General features: G+C 42.5%; 1 protein-coding gene across 2 annotated transcripts in view; it reads right to left on the bottom strand.

Annotated features, from left to right (window-relative positions):
• Window positions 1-15497: 15497 nt before the first annotated feature.
• lrp5 (low density lipoprotein receptor-related protein 5) overlaps window positions 15498-26406 on the bottom strand; it is a 95589-nt gene continuing 84680 nt past the window's right edge. The window contains exons 25-29 of one of the 2 annotated variants that reach the window (XM_047389537.1): window positions 23108-23218; window positions 22785-23015; window positions 22543-22685; window positions 22355-22452; window positions 15498-19945 (exon numbers count right to left, since the gene is read on the bottom strand). In XM_047389537.1, the coding sequence (XP_047245493.1) occupies window positions 19621-19945; window positions 22355-22452; window positions 22543-22685; window positions 22785-23015; window positions 23108-23218 (908 nt within the window). In that variant the 3' untranslated portion in view covers window positions 15498-19620. Of the gene's footprint in view, window positions 19946-22354; window positions 22453-22542; window positions 22686-22772; window positions 23016-23107; window positions 23219-26406 lie in introns of both variants that reach the window. The other variant, XM_047389529.1, reaches the window with a different exon arrangement.

The raw sequence follows: 26406 nt of genomic DNA, 5'->3' as shown, positions 1-26406 counted from the left end.
CTGTATAAAAACGGCCCTTTAAGGACTGAAAAACAGGGATTCTTGGGATTTTGATGAAGATGTTTTTGTGCGCTGTAAGAAATAAAAGTTCCCTCCCATGAAGGCTGAGAAGAGAGATATTTCTGAGTTCTGTGTTAATTATTTTAGCTCAGTGATAAGACCGCCACTCTCCTACTTTGGCAAGTTTAGACAAAAGAGGTTTACACAAAAGCTTTGGAGCATTTTTGTCGAAGGGTGAAACTTATTTAATTGCATGTTTTTTTTCGGATTTTTAGCACGGTCTTATTTTTTTGCTTCATTTTTATTTCTAAAGTTTTTAGTTTGTTTTATTGGTTGGTTGCACCCTCACAATGGACTACCTATCAGGAAGCCGTTAGAGGTGGGTTAGAGGAAATGGCAGACAGGTAAAACATAAAGGATCCCTGCCCTAAGAAGGAGAGGAGATCAACAGGAGGCCATGCTGAGGAGGTCACGTTGAAGAGACCAGCAGGTGCAGGGTGAGCTAGAATACAACAAGCAGGGTGAGGAGGGCAAGGGCAGCAGCAAGGGACATGGAGCAGAAGAAAGCCATCAGGAGGAGCAGCAGGAGTGGTGGTGGCTGTTTTAGCAGAAAAAAGCAGCTGACCCCAGGGCTCTGCTCTCGTGAGTGAGTAAGTCATTTCTTCCTTCAATATAGTTCATGAGAATGCCCTGTGCCTTGTCTTTTAGGAAATGCCCCTCATGTCTTGCGTTTTAGAGGTGTGTGTCTACTCCAATGCCCTTTAAAATGGTTCGGACAAATCCTCTTCCTTCTGGGACCAAGCAAAGCTGAACGTTTAGCTTTTTAGAAATGTTTACCTGTGGGTTTTTGTTGTTTTATTGTAATCTTTTTATTGTAACTTTAAGCATTCTTATCAGCCTCAATTCACATTTTATCTGTTTCACCTGATTTTAAGGAACTTTCACATCGCCTGGGTTACAATTTGCTGCAGGGGGGACTAGTGCACTTCACAGAATTGATGGCATTATGAGGAAAGAACATCACAAGGAAATATAGAAAAAAACATCTTAAGACATTGGACAGAACATAAATGCTTGGGCACAAACAAGGTTGGGGGGTATCTAATTACAAACAATGGCATTGTGTGACTTAAATACCCAGCGGCAATATTTAAGCTCCTGATTTCTCATTCTTCACTGCCAGATTTTTCTATTCTCCTGCCATAAACTCTGTTTCTCTGTTTGTCAACCTGTTTTCTACCCATGCTGTATGCTGTGTTCTCGTTGTACCTCGTCACTTATACGTTTTATTATTATTCTGTTACAAGTCCATATCTGCATCTGGGTCCTTCTCTAAACACCAAACATAACATACGGGCAATTTATTAAGGAAGCCGGAGTATCCGAAGTGCACCTACACATGCATGGGGAGAACATGCAGACTCCCTTTAGATCCTAGGCAAGTGTTACATGTCTGCTGGACTGTGTGTTTTTCTCTCCCCCGCCCCTTGTGTCTCCTGTCTCTCACAGGTTCAGACTGCAGGGTGATGCCAATTTGCCTTGATTGGCTTGAGGGAGCCGATCAGGCAGCTCTACATAAACTGCTCACCTGTAGGGCAGGGGGTGTGGCTTCACCTGGCTGGCTTTTTGGCACATGCTTTGTTCTCCATCGTTGTTTCAAGGTTTGTGGTGCGCACAGGTTGTTCAACCCTTTTGGGGTCCGGTTTTTGAAAAGAGAAAAATAAATCCCATTGTACCACACTTACAAAGACTATGACATTTTATTGTGGTTGTCCTGTGTGTTCTCCCTCCTTCAACTTGAGGGGGGGCCGTAACAGCCAGGATTCAAACCTAGAACCTTCTAGCTGCAAGGCAACACTGCAAACAACTGCTCCACTGTGCAGCACACCAAAGAAAATATGTAATTACACAACAGTTACTTTTAAAACTATTGATAATTACAGTTTTGATTTTTCTATGAAAAGCAAAGCAGTATGTTCATTTACATAATTTTTTAGAAGTTATTCTGATTGTATTTCTTTGGCTTGTAGACTGGTGCTTACAGGTTACATTTCCAACTTCATCACGGAATGCTGCACAGCTACGTCCCACGTATGTTTGTGGCTGGTGCCATCAAGCAGGCATGGTGAAGTAATGAGAGCAGCATCATTTAATGATGGTGTTACATGATATTAAGAGTAATAATAAGAGTAACGTTTGTTTATATTAAATATTGTACCTCTAATATTTGAAACCTAATGCCAGAAAATACCTGTGGTGACAGGAAACATCCTGATATAGGGAGACAATCTGAATGCAAATGGCTGTTTATTGTCGGGATCTGGGAGTCTATCTGTTCTGCCTGCTGCTAACCTTATTCGTCCAGCAGAGGGTGCCGGAGCTGCAGGAGGAAACTGGACAGGTATCTTCCATCTACTGATTGCTGTGAACGCTACTTAAGCCGAGGCTACCAGCAACTCTTCGCCTGAGTGTTGTGCCAACGTGGTAACCAGCTCAAGCCCTGCTTAGTCTTAGTACTTTGATCAAGCTTTACGATTTTTTTTTTCTGACCGATTTCTCGTCTCGCTTTGGATCCTAGTGTTTCTGATCTCGGATTCTGCATGCTCTCCACTACCAAGACTTCAGTTAGATTCGAGACTGGGTCAGACTAACCCAGCAGAGAATCTCAGTAGAACTTTGTCTAAACATTCAGACCAGATCCACTCTCACGATTCAACACTTCGCTCACTTTCAGAACAACTCCAACAGACCAATCACCAACTAGATCATATTGCTTCTATGCTCCAGCACTCCTTACGCCTTCAGACCTCCGTGTCCATTGAGGGCGCTGCGGCAGCTCCAGATTCACAATGACTTCCGCAATCTCGTGATGTCACTTCCCCCAATCCGGAGAAATTCTCCAGTGAAGTAGGAAACTGTAGGGGTTTTCTATTGCAATTTAGGCAGACTTTCTCCTCAGAAACAGACCAGACTAGTGTCTCTCGCCAGTTATGGGCACTGAAACAGAAGAACAGGCCTGTCATTGAGTTAGCCATAGAATTTCGTATGCTAGCAGCCGCCTCAGGCTGGAATGATAGTGCCCTTAGAACAGCTTTTTTCCAGTTTTTAGATGAGCCTCTGAAGGATGAGTTGGCCCTGATTGACGAGCCTTAGACCCTCAATGGGCTCATTTTGTTAGCTACACGGATAGACGCTCGTATGCATTAGAGAAGGAGAGCCCGTTCTGAGCGTTTGATGGTTCGTTCCTCTCTCCCTGTAAACACTCTACCCACTGCTAGATCTCTTCCTCAGGTAGTTCTGCCTGAACCTGAACCCATGCAGGTGGGGCATACTCACCTGACCCCTGAGGAGAGACCATGGCGCAAACAGGGCAACCAGTGTTTTTACTGTGGTTCTTCTGACCACCTGCCCAACCTGCCCCACCCAGCCAAAAGACAGGGTCCATTAGTGCATTTGGGGGAGCTAACGGACCAGTCTAATGATTTTGTAGCCCCCAGGTTTACATTACCAGCCACCTTAGTTGTTAATCAGCTCACACAGAACTCGTCAGCACTCATTGATTCCGGCAGTAAGCAGAATTTAATCGATCGGGATTTGGTAGAACAGGCCCAGATTGAGATAGAGCCTCTTACCACGCCTCGTTTGGTTTCAGCCTCAGATGGCCGGAGGTTGCATAGGACTACACATAAGACCAAGCCTATAGAACTGGTTCTCTCCGGGAATCATAGGGAAATGATTTCCTTTTTTGAGTTTCCGATTTCTCAAACATCTTTAGTTCTTGGTTTTCCTTTGCTGCAAAGACATAACTCCCATGTAAACTGGTCCGAGCTCCGCATTGAAGCCTGGTCTAATAACTGCCACTCCACCTGCCTTCAGTCAGCCCTACTTGTTAGGGTCTCCCCAGAGTCTAGTACTTTTGGTGATGACATCCCTGATCTCTCCAAGGTCCCGCAGAGTACCATGACTTAAGACTAGTCTTCAGCAAAACTAAGGCTCTCTCCCTGAGAGAACAAGAATAATCCTAGGTTTCTCTTTAGTACAGTTGCTAAACTTACACAGAGTCATATCTCTGTTGAGCCATCCATTCCCTTAGCTCTCAGCAGTCATGACTTTATGGGATTTTTCTTAAATAAAATTGATTCTATTAAAAATAAAATCTTTGACATACTCCCGAAGATGATAACTTCATCCTCAGCAAGTGAGACAACATTGGAAATACCTGCAGAACCTGATCTGTGTTTGGACTGTTTTGATCCTGTGGAGCTTCCTGAGTTATCAGAAATATTAGCTTCATCTTAACCTTCAACTTGTATGTTAGACCCAATCCCAACCAAATTATTTAAGGAAGTGTTCCGTCTGATTACCAGCCCCATTTTAGGTATGATTGACCTATCCTTAGTAAATCGATATGTACCACAGGCTTTTAAAGTAGCTGTAATTAAACCTTTACTTAAGAAACCTTCGTTTGATCAAGATGACGTGAAAAAGTACAGACCTATATCCAATCTTCCATTCTTATCTGAAATTCTTGAGAAAATAGTTGCTAATCAAATGTGTGAGCATTTACACAGCAATGACCTGTTTGAAGAGTTTCAGTCAGGCTTCTGAGCTCATCATAGCACTGAAACAGCTCTGCTGAAAGTCACTAATGATATTCTTATGGCCTTAGATAATGGACTTGTGTCTGTACTTGTCCTCTTAGGTCTCAGTGCTGCATTTGATACAGTCGATCACAATATTCTCTTAGAAAGGCTGGAATATGCTGTAGGGATCAGGGAACAGCGCTAGGCTGCTTTAAATCTTATTTGTCTGACAGATTCCAGTTTGTTCATGTAAATGATAAATCATCTCCAGGGTTAATTGTGGAGTACCACAGGGTTCAGTACTTGGGCCAATTCTCTTTACTATATACAGGTCCTTCTCAAAAAATTAGCATATTGTGATAAAGTTCATTATTTTCTATAATGTAATGATTAAAATTTAACATTCATATATTTTAGATTCATTGCACACTAACTGAAATATTTCAGGTCTTTTATTGTCTTAATACGGATGATTTTGGCATACAGCTCATGAAAACCCAAAATTCCTATCTCACAAAATTAGCATATTTCATCCGACCAATAAAAGAAAAGTGTTTTTAATACAAAAAACGTCAACCTTCAAATAATCATGTACAGTTATGCACTCAATACTTGGTTGGGAATCCTTTTGCAGAAATGACTGCTTCAATGCGGCGTGGCATGGAGGAGATCAGCCTGTGGCACTGCTGAGGTCTTATGGAGGCCCAGGATGCTTCGATAGCGGCCTTTAGCTCATCCAGAGTGTTGGGTCTTGAGTCTCTCAACGTTCTCTTCACAATATCTCACAGATTCTCTATGGGGTTCAGGTCAGGAGAGTTGGCAGGCCAATTGAGCACAGTGATACCATGGTCAGTAAACCATTTACCAGTGGTTTTGGCACTGTGAGCAGGTGCCAGGTCGTGCTGAAAAATGAAATCTTCATCTCCATAAAGCTTTTCAGCAGATGGAAGCATGAAGTGCTCCAACATCTGCTGATAGCTAGCTGCATTGACCCTGCCCTTGATAAAACACAGTGGACCAACACCAGCAGCTGACACGGCACCCCAGACCATCACTGACTCTGGGTACTTGACACTGGACTTCTGGCATTTTGGCATTTCCTTCTCCCCAGTCTTCCTCCAGACTCTGGCACCTTGATTTCCGAATGACATGCAGAATTTGCTTTCATCCGAAAAAAGTACTTTGGACCACTGAGCAACAGTCCAGTGCTGCTTCTCTGTAGCCCAGGTCTGGGGAATGCGGCACCTGTAGCCCATTTCCTGCACACGCCTGTACACGGTGGCTCTGGATGTTTCTACTCCAGACTCAGTCCACTGCTTCTGCAGGTCCCCCAAGGTCTGGAATCGGCCCTTCTCCACAATCTTCCTCAGGGTCCGGTCACCTCTTCTCGTTGTGCAGCGTTTTCTGCCACACCTTTTCCTTCCCACAGACTTCCCACTGAGGTGCCTTGATACAGCACTCTGGGAACAGCCTATTCATTCAGAAATTTCTTTCTGTGTCTTACCCTCTTGCTTGAGGGCGTCAATAGTGGCCTTCTGGACAGCAGTCAGGTCGGCAGTCTTACCCATGATTGGGGTTTTGAGTGATGAACCAGGCTGGGAGTTTTAAAGGCCTCAGGAATCTTTTGCAGGTGTTTAGAGTTAACTCGTTGATTCAGATGATTAGGTTCATAGCTCGTTTAGAGACCCTTTTAATGATATGCTAATTTTGTGAGATAGGAATTTTGGGTTTTCATGAGCTGTATGCCAAAATCATCCGTATTAAGACAATAAAAGACTTGAAATATTTCAGTTAGTGTGCAATGAATCTAAAATATATGAATATTAAATTTTCATCGTGACATTATGGAAAATAATGAACTTTATCACAATATGCTAATTTTTTGAGAAGGACCTGTATGTGCTTCCAATAGGTCAAATTATCAGGCAGCATAGAATAAATTTTCACTGTTATGCTGATGATACTCAGCTTTACTTATCCATAAATCCTGATGAGCCCAACCAGTTAGATAGACTACAAGCATGTCTTGAAGACATAAAAACTTGGATGACTTTAAATTTTTTGCTTTTGAATTCAGACAAGATAGAAGTTGTTGTCTTTGGACCGGAGTCTTTAAAAAAGAAACTCATTAGTCAATCAATTAATCTGGATGGCAATAAATTGACCTTCGGTACCTTGGTGTTATTTTTGACCAGGACATGTTATTTAAATCCCATATTAAACAGGTTTGTAGGATTTCCTTCTTTCACCTCCGGAATATTGCCAAAATTAGAAATATCCTATCCAGGAGTGACGCTGAAAAACTAGTCCATGCATTTGTTACTTCAAGGCTGGACTATTGTAATGCTTTACTTTCAGAATGTCCACAAAATACAGTTAAAAGTCTTCAGCTGATTCAAAATACTGCAGAAGGGGTTTTGATGAAAATTAAAAGATAGATCATATTTCTCCTATTTTAGCTTCCCTTCATTGGCTCCCTGTTGAATCCAGAATAGAATTTAAAATTCTCCTCTTCACATATAAAGCCTTTAATGATCTAGTTCCATCATACATCAGAGATCTGATTGTTCCATATGTTCCTAACAGAGAACTTTGTTCTCAGCCTGCAGGTTTACTGGTGGTTCCTAGAATCTCTAGAAGTAGAATGGGAGGCAGATACTTTAGTTATCGAGCTCCTCTCTTGTGGAACCAGATCCCAGTTTTAGTCCGTGAGGCAGACACCCTGTCAACTTTTAAGGCTAGGCTTAAAATTTTCCTTTTTGATAAAGCTTATAGTTAGAGTGGCTCAGGGTATCTTCCTTATTTTTTTTTTACCTCTGCCTCCCTCCCTGTTGGATGGAGTATGGGGGAGTAAGGTTTAGCCTAAACTGGCTCAGTTATAGTTTAGGTGCAAACACACCCTCCATTTCGGCTACCTGTATGACCCCTTCTCTTTTCCAATGGTTATAATCAGTCTGACAGAGAGAGGTATCCCAATCCTTGTGGTTTTTAGTATAACAATGGCCATCACTGGGCTCTAGAAGGACATTATTTATTATTTTACTTAGTGCCGCTACACGTGGCCCGTTCTGGGGTGGCCGGGTTCTGGCCGGGCTCTGGCACTCGGTGGTTTGATCTGGCCTCTCTGGCGGCCCCTTTGTGGGGTGCCTTAAGACGACATTGTTGTAAATAAGCACTATATGAATAAATAAACTGAAATTGAAACTGAAACTATCTCTGTAGTTATGCTGCTATAGGCTTAGGCTGCTGGAGGACATAATGACCACTTTCACCCTCTTCGCTACATTCTCACACTACTCCAATTTTACAGTATTTGCTGTTATTTCAGTTTTCTCTCTTTTCTCTTCCTGGAAGCTACACCTGGCCTGACTCTATGTCTACCTGTGACACCATTCTGGAGAGGGGCATTGTCCAAGTTTCTGCTGGCAACACCTTAATGCTCACCTTCTACAGATGATCCACTTGGCCCTGTCTTTCAGTGTTTAACCCTTTCTCTTTCCTAGATATAGCAATTGACTGAGCTTTTACTGTAACTAATTATATGTGCTCTCTTTCAGACTCTAACCGTGAAAACTGGCTCAACGTTTATCTGTTCTTTCTTTCTAGAGGAAACGTCTAAAGGAGCTACATCCACTAACATTTATTTTTCCTTCCCATAGAAAGTACTCGTGGATCAAAAGGGAGTTTTTCCTCTCCACTGTCGCTACATGCATGCTCAGTATGAGGGATTGCTGCAAAGTCAACGCCAGTGACTGTCCACTGTCTCTACATGCTCATCCAGGAGGAGGGAATGCTACAAATCTCTGACTCGATGCAATCTGCTGGGTTTCCTTAGATAGAAAAACTTTTTATCCAATTTGAATAAATAACTGAATCTGACTGCACTGTTCAGTGGTTAGGATTAATTTGAATGTACAGTGCCTTGCAAAAGTATTCGGCCCCCTTGAACTTTTCAACCTCGTGGTATCTACTATAGCAATACCATAGAGTTTTTTTCCTTGCCATTTCTTGTCACTCAGGCAGATTGTATGAACAGGAAGCACCAGAGAGAAAAAGCAAAACATCAATTTTAAGGCTGTTATTTTGGATTAGTGATTATCAGTGAAGTACTGGAACAAAACATATCAGAACATAGCAGCCTAAATGAAATGAAATGGTCAAATTTCACAGAACTCATGGTCAAATGGTTAACTTTAGTGAACAGGAACAGCTGTCTGGTCAGAGGTTATGTCAGGCTGTAAAACTAAGCCCAGACCTGTATCCCTCTTATCCTGCTGAATGATTTGCTTTGAATATGTTAGAAAATCAGAGTTGCTCATATTGTGGAGTTACAATCACCTGGCCGGACAATGAAAGGTTTACCAACTTACCAACTTGGCAAAGTAAAATGCTTTCCCGTCCATTTGCAGATATGGCAGATCAAGGCAGTATCTCAGCTGCCTTCCAGGCTGTGAGCCGGCAGATCGGACCCGCTGGGTTGAACCTCCTCATCAATAACGCTGCTATCAACAAACCAGTTGCACCAGCATCAATGTCATCCACCAGGAAAGAGGACATGATGGAGGCGTACGAAACCAACGTTGCTGGACCGTTCATCCTGGCAAAGGTTATTTCTTTCTTAAGATCTGTTTACTTTTATAGATACAGATGAAATCAAAACTGAAAAGTGGGGTCTGCAATATTATTCGGCCCCTTTACTTTCAGTGCAGCAAACTCACTCCAAAAGTTCAGTGAGGATCTCTGAATGATCCAATGTTGTCCCAAATGACTGATGATGATAAAAAGAATCCACCTGTGTGTAATCAAGTTTCCGTATAAATGCATCTGCTCTGTGATAGTCTCAGGGTTTTGTTCAAAGCGCAGAGAGCATCATGAAGACCAAGGAACACACCAGGCAGGTCCGAGATACTGTTGTGGAGAAGTTTAAAGTCGGATTTCGATACAAAAAGATTTCCCAAGCTTTAAACATCCCAAGGAGCACTGTGCCAGCAATCATATTGAAATGGAAGGAGTATCAGACCACTGCAAATCTACCAAGACCCGGCTGTTCCTCTAAAGTTTCATCTCAAACAAGGAGAAAACTGATCAGAGATGCAGCCAAGAGGCCCATGATCACTCTGGATGAACTGCAGAGATCTACAGCTGAGGTGGGAGATTCTGTTCATAGGACAACAATCAGTCTTACACTGCACAAATCTGGCTTTTATGGAAAAGTGGCAAGAAGAAAGCCATTTCTCAAAGATATCCATAAAAAGTCTCATTTACAGTTTGTCACAAGCCACCTGGGAGACACACCAAACATGTGGAAGAAGGTGCTCTGGTCAGATGAAACCAAAATCAAACTGTTTGGCCACAATGCAAAACAATATGTTTGGCGTAAAAGCAACACAGCTCATCACCCTAAACACACCATCCCCGCTGTCAAACATGGTGGTGGCAGCATCATGGTTTGGGCCTGCTTTTCGTCAGGACGGACAGGGAAGATGGTCAAAATTGATGGGAAGATGGATGGGGCCAAATACAGGACCATTCTGGAAGAAAACCTGTTGGAGTCTCCAAGAGACCTGAGACTGGGACGGAGATTTATCTTCCAACAAGACAGTGATCCAAAACATAAAGCCAAATCTACACTGGAATGGTTCACAAATAAACGTATCCAGGTGTTGGAATGGCCAAGTCAAAGTCCAGACCTGAATCCAATCGAGAATCTGTGGAAAGAGCTGAAGACTGCTGTTCACAAACGCTCTCCATCCAACCTCACTGAGCTCGAGCTGTTTTGCAAGAAGAATGGGCAAGAATTTCAGTCTCTCAATGTGCAAAACTGATAGACATACCCCAAGCGACTTGCAGCTGTAATTGCAGCAAAGGGTGGCACTACAAAGTATTAACGAAAGGGGGCCGAATAACATTGCACGCCCCACTTTTCAGTTTTTTATTTGTTAAACAAGTTTGACACATCCAATAAATTTCATTCCACTTCACGATTGTGTCCCACTTGTTGATTCTTCACAAAAAATTATAATTTTATATCTTTATGTTTGAAGCCCAAAATGTGGCAAGGAAATATCCTGTCCAGGAGTGACACTGGAAAAACTAGTCCATGCATTTGTTACTTCAAGGCTGGACTATCCAAATTGCTGCAGCAAGAGTTCTGATGAAAATTAAAAAGAGAGATCATATTTCTCCTATTTTAGCTTCCCTTAACTGACTTCCTGTTAAATCCAGAATAGAATTTAAAATTTTCCTTCTCACATATCTCCCTTAATGATCTAGCTCCATTATACATCAGATATCTGATTGTTCCATATGTTCCTAACAGAGAACTTTATTCTCAGACTGCAGATTTACTGGCGGTTCCTAGAAGTAGAATGGGAGGCAGATCCTTTAGTTATCAGACTCCTCTCCTGTGGAACCAGCTCCCAGTTTTAGTCCATGAGGCAAACACCCTGTCTACTTTTAAGGCTAGGCTTAAAATTTTCGTTTTGGTTAGTTAGAGTGGCTTAGGTTATCCTGAATTAGCTCTGTGTATGCTGCTATAGGCTTAGACTGCTGGAGGACATGACCATTTTCACTCTCTCCGCTACAGTCTCATACTGCTCTCCAATTTTACAGTTTTTGCTGTTATTTCAGCTTTTAAATTTATGTTCTCTCTCTTTTCTCTTCCTAGAAGCTACACCTGGCCTGACTCTGTATCTACCGGTGACACCTTCCTGGAGGGGGGATCGTCCAAACTTCTGCTGCCAACAACTTAATGCTCATCTTCTACAGATGATACACTTGGCCCTGTCTTTCAGTGTTTATGAATGGATGGCTCAACAGAGCTATGACTCTGTGTAAGGTTTGCAACTGTACTAAAAAGAAACCTAGGATGATTCTTAATCTCTTCTAGTAATGATAAATAACCTATTCTAGCTTGGTGAAGTGTCTTTTTATATGTTAGGTTATTTTTCCAGATTAAGTATGAGTCCTCTAGGTGTGTAAAGCTCCATTTTCTCTCCAACACTAACATTGTGCGTTAAAGTATGTAGCCCTGAATTAAACCAGGGAGCCAGTTTCCTATGAATAATTGTCTTTTTTTTCAGGGGGGCTACATTATCTAATGCAGCACGCAAAAAGGAAGTAACACTATGAACAAGAGAATCAATTTGAGAAGGGGAAGAAACAAAATTATTGCCCTCATCTGTGTTTTTCTGTGATAATCTGGGAAGTCAAAGTGCACATATTTACCAGCCAAGTGGTTCAGTGGTGCAGTGTGCCTAGAAAAATTATGCAAAACCGCATGTGATAGGAATAGAGACCTATGGCCGTAGGTGAGGGTAGGAATGTAGACCGACCGGTAAATCAAGAGCTTTGCTTTTCGGCTCAGCTCTCTCTTCACCACAACCGACGGGCACAGCGTCCCCATTACTGCGGCAGCCGCACCAATCAGTCTGTCGATTTCCCGCTCCATTCTTCCCTCACTCATAAACAAGACCCCGAGATACTTGAACTCCTCCACTTGAGGCAGGAACTCCCCTCCAACCTGAAGAGGACAAGAGACCCTTTTCCGGTCGAGAACCATGGCCTCGGACTTGGAGGAGCTGATCTTCATCCCAGCCACTTCACACTCGGCTGTGAACCGCCCCAGTGCATGCTGTAAGTCTTGGCTAGAGGGGGCCAGCAGGACCACGTCATTTGCAAAAAGAATAGACGAAATCCACTAGTCCCCAAACCAGACCCGCTCCGGCCCTTGGCTGCGCCTAGAAATCCTGTCTATGAAAGTTATGAACAGGACCGGTGACAAAGGGCAGCCCTGCCGGCGTCCAATATGCACCGGGAACCGGTCCGACTTAGTGCAATGCGGATCAAACTCCTGCTCCACTTGTACAGAGACCGGATGGCCCCCCGATTCCAACCTCCTGGAGCACCCCCCATAGGGCACCACGAGGGACACAGTCAAATGCCTTCTCCAGGTCCACAAAACACGTGGACCAGTTGGGTAATCTACCATAAACCCTCGAGTACCCTGCAGAGGGTATAGAGCTGGTCCAGTGTTCCACGGCCGGGACGAAAACCACACTGCTTCTCCTGAAGCCAAGGTTTGACTATCAGCTGGACTCTCTACTCCAATACCCTGGCGTAGGCCTTACCAGGGAGGCTGAGGAGTGTGATTCCCCTATAGTTGGAACACATCCTCCGGTCACCCTTGTTATGAAGTGGAACCACCACCCCAGTCTGCCAGTCCAGAGGCACTGTCCCTGACTGCCACGCAATGTTGAAGAGGCATGTGAACTGTGACAGCCCTACCACATCCAGAGACTTGAGGTACTCAGGGCAGATCTCATCCACCCCCGAAGCCCTGCCACCACAGAGCTTTTTAACCACCTCGGTGACTTCAGCCTGGGTGATGAAAGAGTCCAACATTGAGTCCCCAGCCTCTGCTTCCACCAGGGAATGCGTGATCGCAGGATTGAGGAGATCCTCAAAGTACTCCTTCTACCGCCCAATAATGTCCCCAGTTGAGGTCAGCAGCTTGTCCTGATGCCAAGTGCACTGATGAACACCCTTATGTTTGAACATGGTGTTCATTATGGTCAATCCATGACTAGCACAAAGGTCCAATGATGAAACACCACTCTGATTCAGATCGGGGAGGCCATTCCTCCCGATCATGCTTCTCCAGGTGTCACTGTCGTTTTTCATGTGGGTGTCTAAATCCTCCAGCAGCATAACGGAGTCCCCTGGAGGGGCACTCTGCAGCACCCCCGACAGGGATGCCAAAAAGGCCGGGTACTCTGCACTAGCGCTCGGCCGTACCGGGCGATGTGCCTCGATTTTATGGTACTCATGAAGGTGTCTTGAACTGCTCTTTGTCTGACCCGTCGCCTAGAGCCTGTTTGCCATGGGAGACCCTACCAGGGGCATTTAAGCCCCAGACAACATAGCCTCTAGGATCTTTCGAGCACTCAAACCCCTCCTCCACTTTAAGGTGGAGCTCGCACATACTCAATTTTGTCACACTATAATGTTGGTGCGTACTTAAAGGGCGTTTTTAGGGTCTTGATATTTTGGGGGCTTTAGCCCAGAACCCTTCTTCCTCCTGTTCTCTCTTTAAAAGTTGCCCTTTACAGTCTGTTTATGCATATTGACAACTATGTTTATTCCTTCTGCTACCTGCTAGGTCAAGTGAGCCAATTAGTCAGAAATACTTGGTCACACCAGCCGACGCTAGCTCTCTCTTAAAGATTCGCTTCGCACATACAAGGTGCATTACGGTAATGGAGCAGAAAGGATGCCGATCCTGGCAACGGTTGAGAAAATAAGAGGAAAACAGGAAAGTAACTTTTAGAACATTTATATTATGACATTTTTACAACTTTCACATACATGTTTTACGTTAAAAAAATTGAATATTTAATAATTTCAGGATGTTTGGTGAACTAATACCTACTAATGCTCACCAGTATAGGCATTTGTGTTACTTTCAGGAATGTATTTCAAACTCATGAGAGGTGACAACACAATCTCTTCAGATTATATTAAAGGGTCATCTATACTATAACCAGAATAAATATTTCATAATATTACTGTAGAGTTTTGGAGAAATAACGGAATATAGTATGTTACATATGCTTCTATTGATTATCAGAGGTATGTCCAGCACTCTGGATAAGTAGGTCAAACTGGTTTTGTCGCCTCAGTCTGTTGTTTTAGTTTTAATTGCTTTTGTTTTGTCCTCAGGCTGTAATCCAGATGTGATCCTATTATTGGCCAGTTGGTGAAATCCAAACTCGCTGGGTGTTTCAGATCTGGTCTCCCTTTTGGCTTCCACTGAGAGCTAATAGTTGCTCTTTTCTGAAGGTCCTCCTAAATCTGTCTGATGGAACTTCATGTGTTGGTGGATAGTTATATGTCTTCTGTAGAAGGTTTAATATTTTCTGGGAAATCTTCTGTTGAGAAAAGAGACATAATCCTTGCAGTCTGCTACAACTATCTGCTTTCAGCAGAGAGAGGTTTATTTAATCAAACAAATCTCATAAAATTAAAATCCAAAATACAGAAAATAGAAAAACATTAAAAAGTGGAAATTAGAAGCACAGAACATAAAAAAATGGAAAAAGGCAGTAAGCAAGCAAAGTAGGAAGCAGGGAACAGAGCAGCAGCATGCCTCTGCAACTGTTAATGCAGATAAGTATGAAATAGACACTAAGAATGAACCCAAAAGAGACTGCATTTAAACTGAAACAAGCTTCCTGTCAACATCATTATGACATTCTAGATCTGACAGGGTCAGGCAGGGATCCCAACTTCTGTCCTGGATTTTTGCCAGGGGCTCACAGGAAGCAGAATCTGAACATTGTCAAACTCCACAGTTTTTATGATTTGAACTGTTGCCTGCAGGCAAACAGAACCGACACAATAAAAAGAACCACCTGACTGCTGCCTGAGGCTGTTCAAATGCAAAACTGCTGGTACGATTACACACTTTATACTATTGTACTTATTTTAAATGTTTATCTATTTCATGTGCTTATGTCTACTTGATCTATTTTATATTTTGCATATTTGTAGTTTATTTATTTAATCCTTTTTTATACTAATCAGTTAAAACAATATGTTAAGTCAACCTGCAAACCGACTACATATCCTAACTGGGCATAAATCCCACCCACATAATTAGGATTAATGTCCAGCTGTTGTATGTAGAATCTCTGGAGTAGGATGGGTGGGTGTCAACTGCCAGGCCTTACAGTTTAGCTGATTAACCATAGAGCACAGGTTAAATCTGACAACGAGGAATAGCCTTGGGTCAAACAGGGTCAAAGTTGCCAGGCTGATTTAACATTATCCCATAGAAACAGTATCTTTTTTCTATGATCTACACAATACTTCAGTTGATGAATAAGGGCACAAAAAACAAACATGACAACATTCTTTAAAAAAAAAATTTATTATATAAAATGCTTTTGATACAAACAAAATCGGGACTGTAAATCACACAAAGCATTCAAAGCTGAGATAGGACGCACAGAAATTTAGAAGTGGTTTTTAGCCCTTGAAATATAAGTATTGTGCTGCTCAGGGTTCCCTCTGACATGGGAAAGATACTACTCAGCTACAACAGCAACTAAAGACTGATGAAGTCAGTCACCAAGCATCAGCATCAATGTGGCCAGGCAGGAAAGGATTAGTAATGAGCTCATGGCATGTTATTGAGGTTGTTTTTCTTTAGAGATGTTGGTTAAATCTTTTACTGGGACACTACAGTGCCTTGATTCTCACTTAATGTGTTCCAGACAGAACACTGACCCTTCATGGCTGCTTTCTCCACAACCAGCTCAGTATTACAAACTGCTGATTTAAATTCAGGCGGAACTTCTAAAGTTATTACACTTGAAATGATTATTTTTCTTTTACAGAAAGGTATGTACTTGGAGATAGTTTTAAAAAAAGTATTTTCCCGTTTTTGAGTTCATGAACATGTTTTAATATCAGAGAACATAACTTGAATAAATACAAAATGCATTTTTCAAATAGTAATTTCATTTATTAGGTAAACAGTTTTCAAGTATACCTGAGTCTTACGAGAACTGCACCTATTGTTAAATTATGAATTAACAATAAATCAAACCACATTTTTAAGTTCAATAACCCTTGCCACATCCAGGCATGATTACTGTCAGACCTGTACTGTCAATAAATCTTTTAAATAGAACCTATTTGACAAAATGAAGTAGCCCAAAATATTTCAAAAACAATTGCATAAAGTCTTGATCTGAGACAATTCAAGAACAGATGAGAAACACTGTCCCTGGAGGGTAAGCTTGGACCCACCTGGGTTATGAAGTCGGGCAATGAGCTGAAGCACACCACCAAACCCACCTCTGAATGGCCCATAAGCAAAAATAATACTTCAAAGAAGAGTGGGCCTCCACAGTGACGGAAAAAACTCATTGGCAGTTCTCACAAACACATGATGGCAGCTGTTGCTGCCAGGAGTGACACAATCTGTTACTGGATTTAGGGAGCAATTACTTTTTTAGTTTTTATATAGGTCAGGTCGGTTTAGACAGCTTTTTTCTCTATATAAATAAAATCATAATTTGACAACCGATTTTTGTATTTACTCAGGTTATCTTTGTCTGATACTGAATTTGTTTAATGATCGGAAACATTTAAGTGGGACAAAGAAGCAACAATAGAAGAAATCTGTGAGGAAGTAAATACTGTGTCACGGCACTATAAGGTGTCCAATGCGGCTAAACAATCATATCAGTGGTGGTGTTTTCTTATCAAACTGAAAAGTGATCTTAAAATTCTTAAATGGTGTGATGTATTTCTATATCACCAACATCTAAATAATGATTGTGGGGATCATCAAAATATTCCATGAAGCCTTTACAAAAAGCATTACAGAATTTTACCACAATACATTTATATATATATTTTTTTTACAGAATGTGACAAAAATCAAGGTCAATGTAAAAGTAACTGATAGAAGTGAATCATACTTTGGTTTGGTTTTTGCAGTGTCTACAGAATGTTTTCTGTGTAGAGGTCTTTCTAGTCCTCTGTAGCCACAGCAGGGTTTCCTCTGTTAGACTCAACAAGTTCATTAATAGCTACAAAACAAGTGCTTGGAGAATTAACACCTTATTACACCTTGATACTCTGAAATGCTGTTTCTGAGATCATTGTGTGATGAAAGAGGGTTCCGGCTGAAGCACACTAACCCTTCAGCTGATTTACGCACAGCAGGAAGTGCAGAATATCTTCAGAACACACACTGACACAGAAATATACTAATGAGACAAAATGTTATAGGAATAATTTGATATTAGGTGTAAAATAGCTTCATAATCTATCGTCAGGATGACAATGATCATTTTGGCATTTCTGTGTAATTACATGTCATAGTATCTGGTTGATTCTGTACATAATAGCAGCAAAAGTACTTTTGGTAAACAGGACAATGAGAAGAAGGACTGAGGTTCAGATTCACAAAGGTATGCTCTCACTTCTCACAACTCAGTCACTGACCTCATCCCACATATATACAAAGGCTTGACATGTTCCTGCTCATTTGGTATGCTGGAGTCAGGTGATGAGTTTCATGGCTGCAGCCTCCATGTCAAGCTTTGGATCCTGGACCTGCTGCATCCGTGCACTCGTTCATTCATGCATAATCATTCACCTGTTTACATCCATCCAGTTAACATTCAGAGATGCTCACATACTGGTTCCTAAACAAGTTCTCGGTTCCTTATGTTCACTTTAAAATATACAATTCTAAAGTTCACCATGCCTTTATGGAACATATTTCTACAGTGGGAAGAATTTAAATATGGAATTCCCAAAAACATAAACAGGAAAGAAGGGTCAAAGGACAGAAGGAAGGGACTTTTTACACCGGCAAAAGTAGGAAGGAAACAGGAAGGAAGAGTAGTTGGATGCAAGGAAGGGAGGAAAGTACAGAAACAAGGAAGAAATTAAGGGAAGCACAGGATAAAGGAAGGGGAAAGAATAGGACAAAAAAAGGAAGGTAGCAAATAAAGATTGAAGGACAGAGGGAAGGACTGGAAAACACGAGCAAACGAAACAAAGAAGGAAGAAAATAGGTGAGTAAAAAAGGACATACAGAAAGAAATAAAGGAAAAACGAAAAGACAAAGGAAAGGGGGTGAAGAAGACAGGAAGGACACAAGACAGTATATAAAAAAGGAAGTCAGAACACTAAGATAGGCATTTCCAGACTGCATGGGAAGCCTGTTGGATACATCCTATCTAATCATTCATCTGTCAATCATCAGCTCATTCACACTCTGTGCCTTTTTTCCATGGGTTCTACTTTGGCTCCACTCAGCCCATTTTGCGACCGTTTCAGTTACTGGCTTTTCTGGCCGGTACTGGCTTTCTTGGTACCTGCGCCAGCAGGTCTTATCGGAGCTAAGCAGGGCCAAAATGTGACCTGAACAGATTGCTGTTCACTGATTGGTTATTAGGTCAGCCATATGGCAGCGGTATGAGAAAGTGTTAACCGAGGTAGTGGAGAGAATGACAAGCCATGCATTTTACCTCACATCGTAACCGGAAAAGGATCAAAAACTCAAGTAAGACTACAAAAATATTAAGGACCACAATAGCTGGACTGGGTTAAACCGAAAGCTGTGGCGGTGGTTCAAAATCATCTCGGAGGACATGCTGTGCAATGGTGGGTGCTTATTTTAATTTGTATGTTTGTACTTGAAACCTACCTGTTTGGTAGGCTCACACCAAAGACAGTAGGGGTTAATAGCGGCACGACGCTGACGGCGGGACTTCAAGCCAGATCTCCAGCCATTGGTGGGTCAATGGAAACACAACAGCTTACGTATGTAGTATAGCAAGTGGAGCCCTGCGGTGCTGGAACCGCAAATGGAAAAGAGGCATTTGTGTTCCATTAGTAAAATATCAACATTTGAACTATCTAATGTGCCCTGCTGCTGCCATCTGTCTGAAACATTCTGACAGGTGAGCAGATAAATACTGCAATCCTGGGGACAGGAGGAATAGGGGCTCAGCATATGGCTGGGCTTTAGTCTTAGTGACCTGTTTTCTTCAGCTGGGCAGTCCAAACTTCCACACTGAAGTGTTAAGGAACGACTTGACATTTCAGGATCTTTATTTCATGAAAAATTGTTCTTATGACTGTTTTTCTCATTTGATGGAATGAAAGTGGAGAAAGAAGGTGGTGACTGTGTTCTTTCATCCTTTGTTTTCTAAAGCCTTGAGGCAAAGCAGGCGGTGTCTCAAAAGCCCAACCTTCAGCAAGTTACAGAGCGTTTCAGCATGGCAGTTTTCCTAAGGTGATGGTCACAACAGGAGCCATCCTGAGGATGACTGGAATGGCAAATGAAGGATGGGCAGAGCTTGAGCAAGGCACTTCACCTAGTTCATGTAAAGTGGCACGTATAAGGCAGCCCCCGGCTGACTGTTGGCACATTAGTTTATCCTAGAACAAGGAAGTGAGTTCGCTTCATCCCTTTGTTTCTCACAGGGCTCTCAGGCTGTTGGGAAGGTCATGATGAGTCGGTGCAAGGGGAAGGAGGAGGGGGGCACAGATGGAAGTAGGATCGTTCAGTAGAAGGGGACGGGGGACAGCTTTCCTCAGCTGACATGTACTGAGAGCGTGGGGTGGGGGGTGGAGGGTACGGGTCAGAATCTGAGTTGAGGTCCATGTAGTATTTATTAGGTTTGCCATGGCCAGTGTGGCTGGAGGCCTTCCAGCACCCTGCTGATACCGGCAGCCCAGCGGGTGGGAGGTGGGGGGTGTAGTCGCTGTCACAGACGTCTGTGCTGCAGGGGGTGGTAGGTGGGGCGCCCCCACGGACTGGGTGGTAAGGTCTGTGGAGGAAAATAAAGGAGATAAATCATGAAGGGAGCTCTGTTTCAGTCTGTTCCTTCTTTAAAAAAGATAGATTAGATAAACAGAACAGACAGAACGACAGACAGACAGACAGACAGACAGACAGACAGACAGACAGACAGACAGACAGACAGACAGACAGACAGACAGACAGACAGACAGACAGACAGACAGACAGACAGACAGACAGACAGACAGACAGACAGACAGACAGACAGACAGACAGATAGATAGATAGATAGATAGATAGATAGATAGATAGATAGATAGATAGATAGATAGATAGATAGATAGATAATACTGTTAACTGTCGGAATAACTGAATCTCTCTAGTTAACAAATTCTAATGCCTCCATTACAATATGGTAAATCTACCCTATGTCCTTATACAGTAATTAGTATGCCTTAGGTGAAAAACGCTCCAACATTACCTTCCCATTCATTTGATACTGTAGCCTAATCACAGGCAAGATTACACACTGATGAACACTCACTCATCCAAGCATTCTGAACATTTGGAGTGGCTCCACCTTTCTACTTTCAGATTCAACACTTAAGGGCATTCATAGATAGATATGTCGTGGACTATCATCCCTAAATGGTCTGTTGGTAATTTATTATGGGAAGAAAAGCAAGATGTCGATGTCACTTCAATTCAATTCAAGTCAAAACTACTTTATTAATCCCAAAGGGAAATTAAATGTTGTTTTAGCTCATTATGTAGGTTTCTTCAAAGAGCCGTTGTAGATGCTGATGGCTGTGGGCAGGAAAGATCTCCTGTAGCGCTCTGTCTTACAGAAGATCTGAAGAAGCCTCTGACTGAAGACACTCTGTTGTTGTACAACAGTCTGATAAAGAGGATGGTCAGAGTTCTCCATAATGTTCTTCGTTTTATGAAGAATCCTTTTTGGACAATGATCTCCAGAGGTTCCAGAGGAGTCCCCAGAACAGAGCCAGCCTTCTTTATGAGCTTGTTGAGCTTTTTTAAATCCCCGGCTCTGATGCTGCTACCTCAGCAGATAATGGCTGAAGAGATCACACTCTCCACAGCAGACTTATAGAAGATATGTAGCATTTTGCTGCAAACACCAAAAGTCCTAAGCTTCCTCAAGAAGTACAGTCTGCAGTCTCTTCTTGTAGACAGCTTCACAGTTGCATCTCCACTCCAATCTGTTGTCCAGGTGAACACTGAGGTATTTAAACTCCTCCACCACCTCCACATCTTCTCCCATGATGGAAATAGTTTTTGATGTATTCCTGTTTCTCTTAAAATCTACAATCATCTCCTTTGTTTTAGTCACATTCAAGATGAGATGATTGTTTCCACACCATGCCACAAAGCGGTCCACCACCTTCCTGTACTCAGCTTCTTGTCCATCTGTGATCTGCCCCACGACTACAGAATCATCCGAGTATTTCTGCAGATGACAGGAGTTTGTCTTATACTGGAAGTCTGAGGTGTACAGATGAAAAAGAATGATGAGAGTACCGTCCCCTGTGGTGCTCCTGTGCTGCTAACTACCTGGTTAGACACACAACCCTTCAGTCTCACAAACCCTGGTCTGTTTGTCAGGTACTCTTTGATCCTGGAGATTGTTGAGGCCTCCACCTGATTCTTCTGGAGTTTCTGACAAAGCAAATCAGGTTGAATTGTGTTAAATGCACGAGAGAAACCAAAGAACATGATCCTCACAGTGCTGCTGGGTTTGTCCAGATGATAGTGGGTTTGTTGACCTTCATGAAGTTAGTTATTGGATATTTGCACTTTGCAGATACAGCGGGACATTCTCCTGTTTGATCCGAGGCAGACAGTCTGATCACGGGCAGCTGCTCTCTTGTCTGCTCCCTCCTCCTGCAGATGCTGGTTCTCTTAAGGACCGTCAATAAATTTGACAAACACTGTTTGATGGTGGTATTGTTTTGTGTGTTTTGGGGGAAATATTTGTGCGTCAGAACAGCTGATTTTATGTGTGATCAGCTGATTTAGGATGTTATAAAATTCAGCGCAACGCCTATGTGTAATTCAGAAAACTGATGTGTCCTTTTCTTTCAGCCTTCAGGCATGGTTTATGACTTGTAAGGAGTAAAATGGTCGTTCCATCCCATGTTAAAATATGTCACTATGTCACAAAGTTGAGCTTCTCTGATTGGTTGCGCGCTTCAAACGTATCACAAACGCGCAGTACCAGACGTGTGAAAAGCGCAGCAGGACCTCTTGAAATTCTGACACATGCATTCACATAGACTTTGCATGACAACCAGATGTCCCTCACGCTCAAATCGCGTTCGGTCTGAATGCACCATAATCCAGCTGAGGCTTTGACTGTTATATTTTAGTTAAAACTGAATTAGACTCTATGCAAGTGACAGGTTTGTGAGTAAGTGACCTGTATGATCTGGTTGTAGATGCACTGTTGGAGGAATAGAAGATCTCTGTGTTGTAGAGAGAACGATCTGTGGCCGGAGATGGAGGAGGGTTCAGGATCTACAATCAGAAAATGTAAATGTTAGATGACTTTGGAGTAAGCAGCAAACACGCTATGTGCATGCTGACTGTGTGTGCTGTTGTGTGTACCTTTGGGTAGAAGGCTCCTTTGGTAGATGAAGAACTGCTGGATGAAGCTCCAGTCACATGGTTCCTGTCATAGAGAGGGGCTCCACTGCTGCTGCTGCCCATCAAGCTGACTGAGCTCATTGTGGACTTTCCAAAGGAGATACCTGCACACACGCATCATTTATTAACATCCCAACATAATTGCTGATTGACTTTATTTCACAGCGCTAAAGCTAACATACTGATCCAACCTTGGTAGGTACCATGTTGAGAGCTGCTGGGGGTAATGAAGTTGAGGGGCACATGAGGTGTTCCACTCATGTATTCATGAGGAAAAGCCCCATTAGGACCTTTGTAACGTCGACACACCACACGCTGGCAGACAAAGCAGGCTCCTCCCATCACAAACATGAGAAGAATAATGGCAATGACTGGACCAATGGGGTTTGTGGTTTCATTACCAGGAATGAAGCTCGAGGAGGGAGAAATATAATCTACAAGAAGACAGATAGTTACATTGCAGTAATTAAAAAGGATTAGATTAATTTAATGAGAAAAACTGCAGCTATACTATCTGAATATTTACCACAAGCCAGCTCATCAGACCCATCGAGACAGTCGGAATAATTGTCACACTGCTGTTTTTTAGTGATGCAGTGGTTGTCCCCACAACGGAACTGGTTGGGAGGGCAGACAGCTAAAACATAGGAGGAGAGGTAGACTTGTGGGACAACTAGATCCAGAGTCACAGAACCACAGTCCACACTTTAGTCAACAATACAAGTAATCGCTGTTTCAGGTGTGAGACATAAAACTCTTGGACAGGCAGGCAGAACTGCTCACCTGCCAAAGGTTTGAACGCATAATGAATACTTGTCCAAAGCGTCCAAAATATTGATATTCTGAGTTAAGGTATTATGTATTCCTTCCTCATTTTTTGGAGTTAGGCAGAAATTTGTTTAATGTCTTCATACATTTACCTATATTACCATACTTCACTTTTAGACTTTAATTTTATTTAGACTTTTAATTTCCTAATTCCCAAACTAAGCAAGGATCTAAGGCTGCCAAGATTTTTTGATACAACCTATAATAATCCTCTGCAGGGAGGCAGAGAGACAACACACCTAAAGGCTAGTTAGCAAAATAACAGCAGTGACTGCAGCTGCTGACCAAAAACGAACCTGCTGCCACATTCTGCAGAAAGCTGTCTATTGGCTACATTTTACAGTTTTTCCTGAAGACTTTGTGGAGAAGCTCAAACCAATTTTACTTCATCCTATTTAAATTTATTTTATTCAGTTACATTTATAAATCAAATGTGAACAACCCAAATTCTTAAATAAAATAGGGTTAATATATTAATCAAACAATTTGTCAATAGAACAACAGAAAGGGTGGGAAGAGTCTCACATAACACACAACTCTGTTCCATAAATTGTTCACTGGAAGCCTACAGGGGTTGGACAATGAAACTGAAACACCTGTCATTTTAGTGTGGGGGGTTTCATAGCTAAATTGGACCAGCCTGGTAGCCAGTCTTCATTGATTACACATTGCACCAGTAAGAGCAGAGTGTGAAGGTTCAATTAGCAGGGTAAGAGCACAGTTTTGCTCAAAATATTGAAATGCACACAACATTATGGGTGACATACCAGAGTTCAAAAGAGGACAAATTGTTGGTGCACGTCTTGCTGGCGCACCAAGACAGCAAGTCTTTGTGATGTATCAAGAGCCATGGTATCCAGGGTAATGTCAGCATACCACCAAGGACGAACCACATCCAACAGGATTAACTGTGGACGCAAGAGGAAGCTGTCTGAAAAGGATGTTCGGGCGCTAACCCGAATTGTATCCAAAAAACATAAAACCACGGCTGCCCAAATCACGGCAGAATTAAATGTGCACCTCAACTCTCCTGTTTCCACCAGAACGGTCCGTCGGGAGCTCCACAGGGTCAATATACAGGTCCTTCTCAAAATATTAGCATATTGTGATCAAGTTCATTATTTTCCATAATGTCATGATGAAAATTTAACATTAATATATTTTAGATTCATTGCACACTAACTGAAATATATCAGGTCTTTTATTGTCTTAATACGGATGATTTTGGCATACAGCTCATGAAAACCCAAAATTCCTATCTCACAAAATTAGCATATTTCATCCGACAATATAAAAGAAAAGTGTTTTTAATACAAAAAACTTAAACCTTCAAATAATCATGTACAGTTATGCACTCAATACTTGGTCGGGAATCCTTTGGCAGAAATGACTGCTTCAATGCGGCGTGGCATGGAGGCAATCAGCCTGTGGCACTGCTGAGGTCTTATGGAGGCCCAGGATGCTTCGATAGCGGCCTTTTGCTCATCCAGGTCAGGCGCTTCTGCCGCAGTTTCTGGTTCAAAAGTGGCTTGACCTGGGGAATGCGGCACCTGTAGCCCATTTCCTGCACACGCCTGTGCACGGTGGCTCTGGATGTTTCTACTCCAGACTCAGTCTACTGCTTCCGCTGGTCCTCCAAGGTCTGGAATCAGCCCTTCTCCACAATCTTCCTCAGGGTCCGGTCACCTCTTCTCATTGTGCAACGTTTTCTGACACACTTTTTCCTTCCCACAGACTTCCCACTGAGGTGCCTTGATACAGCACTCTGGGAAAAGCCTATTCGTTCAGAAATGTCTTTCTGTGTCTTACCCTCTTGCTTGAGGGTGTCAATAGTGTCCTTCTGGACAGCAGTCAGGTCGGCAGTCTTACCCATGATTGGGGTTTTGAGTGATGAACCAGGCTGGGAGTTTTAAAGGCCTCAGGAATCTTTTGCAGGTGTTTAGAGTTAACTCGTTGATTCAGATGGTTAGGTTCATAGCTCGTTTAGAGACCCTTTTAATGATATGCTAATTTTGTGAGATAGGAATTTTGGGTTTTCATGAGCTGTGTGCCAAAATCATCTGTATTAAGACAATAAAAGACCTGAAATATTTCAGTTAGTGTGCAATGAATCTAAAATATATGAATGTTAAATTTTCATCATGACATTATGGAAAATAATTAACTTTATCACAATATGCTAATATTTTGAGAAGGACCTGTACACGGCCGGGCTGCTATAGCCAAACCTTTGGTCACTCATGCCAATGCAAAACGTCGGTTTCAATGGTGCAAGGAGCGCAAATCTTGGGCTGTGGACAATGTGAAACATGTATTGTTCTCTGATGAGTCCACCTTTACTGTTTTCCCCACATCCGGGAGAGTTATGGTGTGGAGAAGCCCCAAAGAAGCGTACCACCCAGACTGTTGCATGCCCAGAGTGAAGCATGGGGGTGGATCAGTGATGGTTTGGGCTGCCATATCATGGCATCCCCTTGGCCCAATACTTGTGCTAGATGGCGCGTCACTGCCAAGGACTACCGAACCATTCTTGAGTACCATGTGCATCCAATGGTTCAAACATTGTATCCTGAAGGCGGTGCCGTGTATCAGGATGACAATGCACCAATACACACAGCAAGACTGGTGAAAGATTGGTTTGATGAACATGAAAGTGAAGTTGAACATCTCCCATGGCCTGCACAGTCACCAGATCTAAATATTATTGAGCCACTTTGGGGTGCTTTGGAAGAGTGAGTCAGGAAACGTTTTCCTCCACCAGTATCACGTAGTGACCTGGCCACTATCCTGCAAGAAGAATGGCTTAAAGTCCCTCTGTCCACTGGGCAGGACTTGTATATGTCATTCCCAAGACGAATTGATGCTGTATTGGCTGCAAAAGGAGGCCCAACACCATACTAACAAATTATTGTGGTCTAAAACCAGGTGTTTCAGTTTCATTGTCCAACACCTGTACATGTACAGTAAGGATCTGTAACAAAGGGGACGAGACCTAGG

Source organism: Girardinichthys multiradiatus, chromosome 2, assembly GCF_021462225.1.
Source record: "Girardinichthys multiradiatus isolate DD_20200921_A chromosome 2, DD_fGirMul_XY1, whole genome shotgun sequence".
Lineage (NCBI taxonomy): Eukaryota > Metazoa > Chordata > Actinopteri > Cyprinodontiformes > Goodeidae > Girardinichthys > Girardinichthys multiradiatus.
This window is presented reverse-complemented; position numbering and strand designations above follow the sequence as displayed.